General features: G+C 39.4%; 3 protein-coding genes across 3 annotated transcripts; all 3 read left to right on the forward strand.

Annotated features, from left to right (window-relative positions):
- Nucleotides 1-1849: 1849 nt before the first annotated feature.
- On the forward strand, nt 1850-3117 carry K444DRAFT_526265 (methyltransferase LaeA; the record flags this gene model as incomplete). Its single annotated transcript, XM_024874528.1, has 6 exons — nt 1850-1939; nt 1999-2153; nt 2227-2289; nt 2340-2483; nt 2530-2952; nt 3081-3117. The coding sequence occupies 6 exons, from the start codon at nt 1850-1852 to the stop codon at nt 3115-3117; spliced, it is 912 nt and encodes a 303-aa protein (XP_024738055.1).
- K444DRAFT_364641 (uncharacterized protein) lies at nt 2892-3993 on the forward strand. The gene is made up of 3 exons (XM_024872216.1): nt 2892-2950; nt 3065-3359; nt 3419-3993. The coding sequence occupies exons 2-3, from the start codon at nt 3114-3116 to the stop codon at nt 3707-3709; spliced, it is 537 nt and encodes a 178-aa protein (XP_024738056.1). The 5' UTR covers nt 2892-2950; nt 3065-3113; the 3' UTR covers nt 3710-3993.
- Nucleotides 3994-4620: 627 nt separating this feature from the next.
- K444DRAFT_364690 (uncharacterized protein) lies at nt 4621-5302 on the forward strand. Its single transcript, XM_024872217.1, has 2 exons — nt 4621-5093; nt 5128-5302. Exons 1-2 carry the CDS (start codon nt 4787-4789, stop codon nt 5148-5150), a joined length of 330 nt encoding a protein of 109 aa, XP_024738057.1. The 5' UTR covers nt 4621-4786; the 3' UTR covers nt 5151-5302.
- The last annotated feature ends 4325 nt before the right edge of the window (nt 5303-9627 follow it).

A 9627-nucleotide genomic window follows, 5' to 3' on the forward strand; every position in this document is an offset into this window, starting at 1 on the left:
CTGACCGAAGTCTGTCTCGCCGTGAGAAGGATCTCCCCTCCACCAAACACCGACGCCCTCGCACCTCTCACGAACGCCCACCCAGTCCTGGCCATCCACGTCCCTTGTCCTTCCACGATTTCCGTCCTATCCTGTCCTGATCTCCCAGTACTGCTACTGTTACTAGTACAGTACTGCTACTGGAACTGGGAACTGGGAACTCGATCGTGCTCCCATCCCGGGCCCCAGTTTTTCACACAACCCCCCCTCCTCTCTCACTCGCCTTTCTCACCTTGCGTCGGCCTTCTCGTACCTTGAATAAAACCTCGTGTGTCTGCTGCTCGGCTCTTTTCTCTCTCCCCTCTCTTCTCTCGCTCGCTCGCCCTCCTGCACCTGCACCTGCCTCAGACCAGACCAGACCCCCCCCCCCCCCCCCCCCCCCCCCCCCCCCCCCCCCCCCCCCCCCCCCCCCCCCCCCCCCCCCCCCCCCCCCCCATTCTTCACAGCCACGACCTCCAGCCTACCCACAGGTTTTCGTTTGGGCGCGAAACACGGGGGTTGCGATTGGCAATCGGTGTTTGTGATTACCCCGTCAGACAGGACAGGTTTGGCAAGCCAAGACTGGGATTTTGCACGCAGTATCATCCCACATCGGACAAAATCTGGGGGAGAGGTTTCACGAGAAGGCGCTGCATCCCCGGTATCTGGAGCCCTGGTGAGGTGAGGTGAGGTGTGGTGTGCCGAACAGACACCGCAGGCGCCAGAACAACTTCGCAACAGCAGTCAGCAGCCAGAACCTGCACGGCCTGGCCCCTGATACAGAGATATAAGATTTGGCCCCCATCCCCGCTGGCCTCGAAACAGATCTCGCCTTTACCCGCGTCGCGCCGCATTATTTGCATTTTTGCATGTTTCGCGGGTCTCTCTCCAGCTCTCGAATCGGCCGAACCCCAAGCCAAAGCCAACCAACATCTGGTTGGCGTTGCTGCGTTGCACACCGCAGACTTGCATTGCCTCTTCAGCCTTCCCTCAGACGCCCCCCCGGACTCCCTTGGAGCGCCCTGCCCGGGAGTCGTCCCAAAACTCTAGCAGCCGAGCTACCGTACTTGGCTCCAGCACCATCAGAAACTCTCAGAGCCCATTGATAAACTCCACGTCACGCCAGCGAAGTCCGCTACTAGAATTCCTGCCCCGGGTGCTCCCAGAACTCGAGCCTCCCGCCGCCAGCACTGGACCGAGTTGGTGCTACGGTGCCGTCAGTCAGTCAGTGCCTTTCGCCGTCTCAGGACCAGCGATTCGAAAGCGTGGAACGCGCTGGTTCCTCCTGTCAAAACGCCATTCTGAGCCTAGAGGGCTGCCGTCAGTTAGTAGGGCCTACGAGAAAACCATCCTTCAATTCCTCGATTTCGCACAGAAACGTACACTGCCATCTCATACATAATACCTCCTTCACAGCCCAACACCCGTTGTCCCACGCCCCAGCACACGCAAAATCAAATCTTCTGACCTGCAGCGACATCGGCAAACCATATCTGACCTATGATACGTTTCTAGCGACCAGATCCTGCTTTTGCGACAAGAAATTAGACACAAAATTGGCTCGATGGTGGTGACAATGGCGAACAATGGGTACGTGCTCCAAGTATTCTTTTCGCAGAGGGGGCGGGCTGCCGCATCCCACTTCTCCTTGCATTCCACGGCAAGACATTGTCACATTCCTCCGTCTTGTCCCCGCAGACATTCTCCCCGCGACTTGGTTCGCGGAGGCTTCAATTTCGTCATTGCCTTCTAATTGAGTCTTCAATGCTGACCGTGCGCTGCTGTTTCCAGAATGCCTCCCGCTGCCCCGCCACCTCCAGTGGCTGCGCCGATGACACCAGCGATCCTGGGGAACTATGAGGAGAACGGAAGGCAATATGGCGGATTTAGAAAAGGAAAATACATGTTCCCAACGGACGAGGTAATTTATGGTCTTGCTGCGAGCAGAAGGGGCTGGGCTAACCTTGAGGTTCTTCGCAGCAAGAGATGGATCGCATGGATATCTATCACAAGTTCTTTTCTGTTGCGAGACGAGGAGCTCTGCATTCGACGCCCTTCATACCGAATTACGACCGCGGGCCACGAATATTAGATCTAGGAACCGGCACAGGAATTTGGGCGATTGACATGGCGGAGTAAGCAGCAAAATGCACCTCGATGTGGCAGAGTGAACAGAGAGTGAAACAGCATGCTGATGGTTTGTTGTAGCAAATATTGGCATCAAAATGCAGAAGTTTGGGGAGTGGATCTCTCCTTGATTCAACCAAGACAGTATGTTCTCTGTTTCCAGCAATATCTTCAAAATCTGACACATCTTGCAGAATCCCGCCCAACATTACCTTCCAACAACGAGATATCGAATCACCCTGGCACGGCATGGAGCTGGATTCTTGGGATTTGATACACATGCGAATGCTGAACGGCAGCATACAGAGCTGGCCAGGGATATACCAGCAGATTTTCAGGTGCGTGAATTGTTCCGTGGAGTTCTACAAATCTGACATTCCCTAGACATCTCAAGCCTGGATTTGGATGGCTCGAGCACGTCGAAATCGATATCATCCCCCGCTGCGATGACAATACTCTTCCTGTAAATTCTCCGCTAGTTGGCTGGGCTCAATACCTCATAGAGGCCACGGCCCGGGCATACCGCCCCATAGCATACAACACGGAGACGAAAGCAATGCTCGAACGGACGGGATTCGTGGAGATTCAGGAGCAGGTCATCAAAGTGCCTCTGAATCCATGGCCAAATGACCCTCATCTCAAAGACATCGGAAGATGGTATAATCTCGGTCTTACTCAAGGACTGGAAGCCTTCACCCTGGGCCCAATGACGAGGATGAGCAACTGGACGAAAGAGGACGTGGACCGCCTAGTCGCAGAGGCAAAACGGGACATTTGCTCCAAGAAATTTCACACCTACTGCAATATGTAAGTTCTTCCGCCTATCATTTTGCAGTCTTCCTCGCAGATGCAAAAATTCTGCCTCGATGACGTCGAGGTCTTTCAAAAGTTTATTTTTATTTACCTTGACTGACGCCACCGACTTTTCTAAATAGGCACATCTGGATCGCACGTCGTCCGGCTGAAGCATGAAACCAAGGAGCACCCCAAAACGCCCCAGCGTTCCTGCACGACATCCAAACGGCATTCAGGCGGTTCCGAATCGGGGCACCTCTGACCTATTTTTACGGTGGACATCCTCGTTTTGTCCTGGTCCTGGTGGGCCATCTCATTCCGGCACAGGAAAGGACTTTACCCAGACGGAGATCGATGCGTCTCAGAGGGGCGACAAAAATCAGGTTCAGGACAGCAATAACCAGAATCGCCACAGAATGGTTCACCTTCCCTAACCGCATTGTGCGCGCATCGCTTGCTAACGGGGCTATGCTTGCAGCGCTGCGTATGCACCCCTAAGCGCGCATGCAAGCTCCCTCCTCATTACGGTACCTCGCCTTTTCTGCTTAGACGATGCGATGCGATACAAAGGGGTTCCCCCGTACGTGGCGGCTGGTCCGGGTACTTCCCCGGAATCAAGATTTTCAGATATCCAACTGTTGCCAATTTTAGAATTTATCGACGGGATGCAGGGGAGAGCAAGAAGGATTTGAGTTTTGGTGGTGGAGTTGCATTTTATGCGGCATGGTCGCGGGAAGCGCTGAATCGGACAGGAATCTTTATGCTTTGATAAACCCTGGCATTAGGCCTGTGCTGCGCCACACGGACCGAGGCGAGAATTCGACGATGCCGGTTGGGAGGGATCGTCCCGGGAAGGAGACTACTGGTGGACCGCAATTTCGGGATGGAAACGGGACGTGGCTAGGGCGTAGGTTTGTGTAACGTTGCGAACGTTGCGAACAAGCAGAGTGGCGAAAGAAGCGAGGGCACCGCACTGTTCATCAGCATGACCGTGGAGTGCAGGATGGGTGCAAAAATCGCCAGAAAGCAAAAGACCCGACGGACATGAAAAAGCCACGAGTGCGAGGACGGAGAACGGTCTGCAAGGGTCGGAAATGTTGAAGATTGGAAGGGTCTGAAGCCGAGCTCTCTGCCGGGAGACGCAATATTTTGCAAGATGGGTGGGGGTCAGGATGGAGACGAGATGAGATGAATAGGGAAGGTCAAAGGGGATACCGAGATGGATGCGCCGGCCGAGGCAAAACGTTCCAAATCCGAGCAAGTCTCACTTCATGAAGTTCAGCCGGATCGAAACGAGAGACAAAAAGCCCCCCACGCCACAGCCGTGCACCTCTAGATCAAAACCTCAAACAACATGGAAGAAGGATACCAGAGCCACGGTACCGAACAGTTGAGCGATGAGGCGGCATATGCAGGTTGTTGCCAAAAATGACTTGTAGTTTTACTTGCTTTTTCGAAGGGATCAGGCGAGGATTCCGGGATCCGATCCCGGACGACAAGGGGGGGTGATGCATCCTTGCTTGCTTTTTGCCCAACGGTTGGGTGGATTGTACGAGTTGGTTGCTTTTTGCGGGACTTGCTTTTTGCAATCGATAACGGCCGTGACAGGACGGCGGAAATCGATTCTAGGGGTTGGATTTGCCTGCCTGAGCGAACGCAGGCCAAGGGGAGATTAAAGCGGTGTCATTGCTCGGACTGATGTGATGGGTTTGGGATCGAGAAGGGATCGGGATTCAGATCGAGTTTGGGGACAGGGCTGTCGACGATGAAGGAAGGGTTACCCTCATCATATTTCAGGACAGAAAGAAAGGAAAGACGCTTTCTCGAATCGTAATTACGAAACAACATGGAAAAAGGCTGCATCGAACTGGGGCGGACTGGGAAGCATGGGAATGGCGGCATTTGCATACCCCTTTGGCGTTTTTTTGTCGGTTTCTTGAATTCTATGTTGCTCTTACACACCCTTTTTTCCTGCTGCGTGGGGGGTTTTTGCTTTTCAAATGTGCCGCGAGGGTTTGATGCAAGAAGGATGATATCCGGTGTGTTTTGCGCTTTGAGAATTGAGCGGGGGAGTTGGCGGCTTGCGCTGAATTTTCAGCCGGGGGGGGTTTTTTTTTTGCTCGTCTACTGTTGTTGTTGTTGTTGGAGGAGGGGTTGGGGTTGCGGGAGGGGAAGGGAGGGGAGGAGATGAGAGGCGGGGTGTAAAATAGAGTAGAGAATGAAATCACCTAATTCGAGATTACTAGTTTCTTGTGCGTGGGATGTGAGATGGTCATCAGGGTTATCATACTGTGAGTTCGTCGCTCGCGGTTCTCTATCTTCTAAAGTGACGGGGGTTGGAACTTGTCCTCTCACCTCACCGGGGTGAGTAGGGAGAGCTGTCGTGCTCGGGGTATTTATCGCACAGCGCAGCACCTCGCTTTAGGACTTAAGAAGGGGGGGGAGGGGGCTTGGGTTCCAAGGAAGGGGAGAAGGTTAGTGGTGGGTTGGGGTGTTCACGATTGGGGGTGTTGTTACTTCTTCGTCCTAGAGTGGTTTAAATCGAATCGAACGAGCCTAGGAACCGAGTCGTGGACTGGAAGAAATTTCGAACGAAGGAACTTGGATGGAATGGCGGGGAACGAGCCGGCGTGGCGTGGATACTGCTCTTTTCGAAGGCATGGCGCGTTCCCATCCCCTCCCCGGCGTTGTGGGTGAGAAAGTGCACGAACCCGTTGAATTAGGTTGTTTGTGGGATTTCTGGTTCGATTAAAGCCGGGATTTATACTTGGGTTTTGGTTGAGATTGAGAGGGAAGAGGAGTTGGAGGGTTACGTATTCTTCGTTGGCTTTTGGGTTTAAGAAATGAGTGAACCTAATATATTAGGCTAGATAATTGAAATAAGCCTCAATAAAAGTATGGTGGGGATTTCCCCCTGGTCACGTGGTTCTGTCGTGTAACCTTCGGATATTTGGCAGTCCGCTTATATTACTCCTCTTTTGTTACGTGGCACCAGTCACGTAATGCCACTGCACGTGACTTAGTATATAGCTAGTGCTTCCATTTAGCCTGGCAAATAGCCTTTAGTTCAATTCAAGTTCTTTATTACTATTATAATATTATTTTATAATAATATTTTTTCTTTTTTATTCTTAAAAATAAATAAATTTCTAGTTTCTAATTTTATATTTTATTTATATATTATAATTTCACTTTATAAAAGCTTATTATTTTTTTATATATTACTTTTTATTTTATATTTCTATTATAATTTTTTTTAAAAAAAATTTAAAAAATTTAAAAATAAAACTTTTTTAATATTAAATATAAGTTATATAATTAATAATTTTTAATTATTTAATTTTAATTTAATATTATATTAAAATAAATTTAAAGAAAAAATATATTTAATATATAAAAGCCAAATATTAATAAAAGTATTAATATAAAATATATAATAATAAAATAATATATAAGTATTAGAATAGCTATATTACGAATTCCTGGTTATATAACTAGTTATATAAGCTTATATTACAGGCGCGACTTGACCGGTAGACTAGTTCCCTTTAGGCTTAGCAGATTTAGGGATTACATATTAATACTATAATACTATAATTCTTACTTCTAAATAATAATAACTTTACTAACCTTATATAAATAGTATTTTACGACTATATAATAATACTATATATTACTAGTAAACTAATAATAAGTACTTAAAATAAATAAATTATAAAATAATATTTATAAATACAATTAATTATTAATATAACTATTTCTTTAGAAATTATATATATAATTATAAAATTTAAAAAATGAAATATAAATAATAGAATATAAAATATAGAATATAATTTTATAATTTTATATTTTATAAATAACTTAATTAGTAGCTAGTTCTTATTAAGCTTAGTAAATTTAAGAATTATATATTAATATTATAATATTATAATTCTTATTTCGAAATATTAATTACTTTATTAATTTATATAAATTATATTTTATAATTATATAATAATATTATATATTTTTAATAAATTAATACTAATTAATTTATATATATAAATTAAATAATAATAAAAAATAAACTATATTTATTTAAAATTTAATTTCTTAGAAATAAAGCTATTATTTTATATTAAAAAGAAAATAACTATTAATTATTTTTATTTATAATTTAGTTTTATAAAAAAAAGAAAAAGTATTTAATATTATTAAAAAAAGAAATAATTATTATTTTCATTTATAATTTAATTTTATAAAAAGAAAAGATATTACTTTTTATTAACTATTAAATAATTAATTATTTAATTAATTTATAAAAACTATTTTTTTATAAAAAATTATTTTCTTTATAATTATTTAAATATCTATTAATTATATATTAAAACTTATACTAAAGCTTCTATATTCCTGCGAGTTTAGTATATATTAATAATATAATTAAAAATTAATAATATAGTTATTTTTATTATTATTATATTAATTTTAATTAATTAAATATTAATATTATAGCCAAATTTAATTCAGAAAAAGAAAAAAGAATAGCCCAGGCCTTTAATTTCTATACCAGGAACTCATATATTAAAAAAATCTATAATTATATATTAATTTAGAGTTCTATTATATCTTTAGAAAGCGCGTTTTACTAGCTAATTATTATAAAATACTAAAGGAAGCCTTAATAAAATACTTATTTCTAATTAGGAAAAGAGCCTAAAGTAGTTTATTAATTTCCTAGTTTATTTAGGCTATAGAACTAATCTTAAAACAGTTTAGATAGTAGCTAATAAGATTCTTGAAAAGAATATATTTATTTATTAAATGAATTACTTCTGGATATAATAATAGTTTAAATAAAATAAATTATAATTTAAAACTCTTTATATAAAAATACTAGTATAAAAGTAAAAAGTAATATATTAAAATAAGAATCTAAAAAAGCATTTTTAGGAATATTATAAAATATTAGAGAAATATAAAATTTGCTTTAAAAATATATAAAATATAAATAAAACTAGCTTTTATATTAGTATTTTAAATAGAAAGATTATTATTATATATCTTAATATAAAAGCTATTTATTTAATAGATCTAGATAATCGAAAATTACTTATTATAATTAAAACTATATTTACTAATAATAAAGTAATTATATTATTTCTAATTTTAAAAGAAGAGATTTTATTAGAGAAATACTTTAATAATAATCTTAATACTAAAATAATATTTACTATAAACTTAACTAAATATATAAATAATATTTTTAGCCTGAAATATATTAAGTATTTCTATAATTAGATATATAAATATATATAAGGCAAGTAGAAAATATTAATATTTAATAGTATTGGTTTACTAGTAATATATAGTACTATTATATAAGTTATAGAATACTATTTATATATAGTTAGTAAAATTATTATTATTTAGAAGTAAGAATTATAATATTATAATATTAATATATGATCCCTAAATCTACTAAGCCTAAAAGGGTCTAGTTTACTAGTCGAGTTACTAATAGGACGCAAGGTTATATAACTATATCCCGTATCCCGTATCCTATAACTATATATATAACTCCTAAAGAAATAGCTATACTAATACTAGAAACTCTCTAAAAAACACAAAAAACAATATCTCTTTCTAATTATATACAAATTCTCTAATCCGGCCTAGTACCAGATTCCCAAACGTTTTATATATCCATATTGCTTCTAAGGGTTTTAGTTATATATTAAAGACCACAACCTTTTATATATAACTTCTACTCCTATAATATCCTCTCATTCTATATATCCATTTTCTATTCTATCCGTATTTGACTCATTTCTCTATATCTAATTATATAGTATTTATATTAATTAGGTACTTGAGGGCATTTATTAGCTTTAATTTTATTATAAAATCGGCAGGATTCGATTCTCCCTTAATTTATTTGATTTCTATAATCTCTCGTTATTTATATACCTAGTAGAAGCATATTATATTAATTATTAAATACTTTTTATAAGTAGTTCCTAATTTAATAAGACATTTATATAATAACTTCGAATCCGTATAAACTACTAATAGTAGTTCTATTTCTAGTACTTTATTAATTATAGATTTAACTAAAGCGCCTATATCAAAACCGTAAGCCATACTATAAAGTTCTAAAGCTAAGATACTTCTAATAACTTTCTTGTATTTAGTAGAGAACTAGTAAATAATATTAGTATATCCAGTTCTATTTACTAGAACTAGAATATATCCGATTTGGGAGAAGAGATCTCTATTATTTATAAATAAAGCATTCGTAAAAATAATTAAATATAAGAACTTTTTTACTAGCTTTATAAATCTCAGTCCTCTAGTAATATTCTCAATTTATTATTAAATATACTTATTAAGTATCTTTATATTAGTTTCCGAGAATTTAATAGCTTAAGTAGTAATTAATAGATTATATAAAGCTTCTAGTTAATAGATTAATATAATATATACTTCTCTAGTATATTAGATAATATATTAGTTATTAATAAAGAGATCTTAATAAATAGTATCCCTATTACTTATAATAGTAGTATTCTTTATAGAAATAGTTCGGAGATTTTTATACTAGTATTCCTATATAAGGGTAATTCCAGTAATATCTATATAAATAATACCTCTATTAAACTTGAGATTATAGTTAATAGTAAGGCATTTATACTTCTTAGCCAA

This window comes from Hyaloscypha bicolor (assembly GCF_002865645.1).
Source record: "Hyaloscypha bicolor E unplaced genomic scaffold K444scaffold_56, whole genome shotgun sequence".
In the NCBI taxonomy this organism is placed as follows: domain Eukaryota; kingdom Fungi; phylum Ascomycota; class Leotiomycetes; order Helotiales; family Hyaloscyphaceae; genus Hyaloscypha; species Hyaloscypha bicolor.

Bases quoted from the DNA above. Each gene is read 5' to 3' on its own strand.
- K444DRAFT_364690 (XM_024872217.1), top strand. From the start codon at position 4,787: ATGGAAAAAGGCTGCATCGAACTGGGGCGGACTGGGAAGCATGGGAAT. The intron at 5,094-5,127 runs GTTGGGGTTGCG...GGAGGGGAGGAG, and splicing joins TTGTTGTTGTTGGAGGAGGG to ATGAGAGGCGGGGTGTAAAA.
- K444DRAFT_364641 (XM_024872216.1), top strand. From the start codon at position 3,114: ATGAAACCAAGGAGCACCCCAAAACGCCCCAGCGTTCCTGCACGACAT. The intron at 3,360-3,418 runs GTTCACCTTCCC...CTATGCTTGCAG, and splicing joins ACCAGAATCGCCACAGAATG to CGCTGCGTATGCACCCCTAA.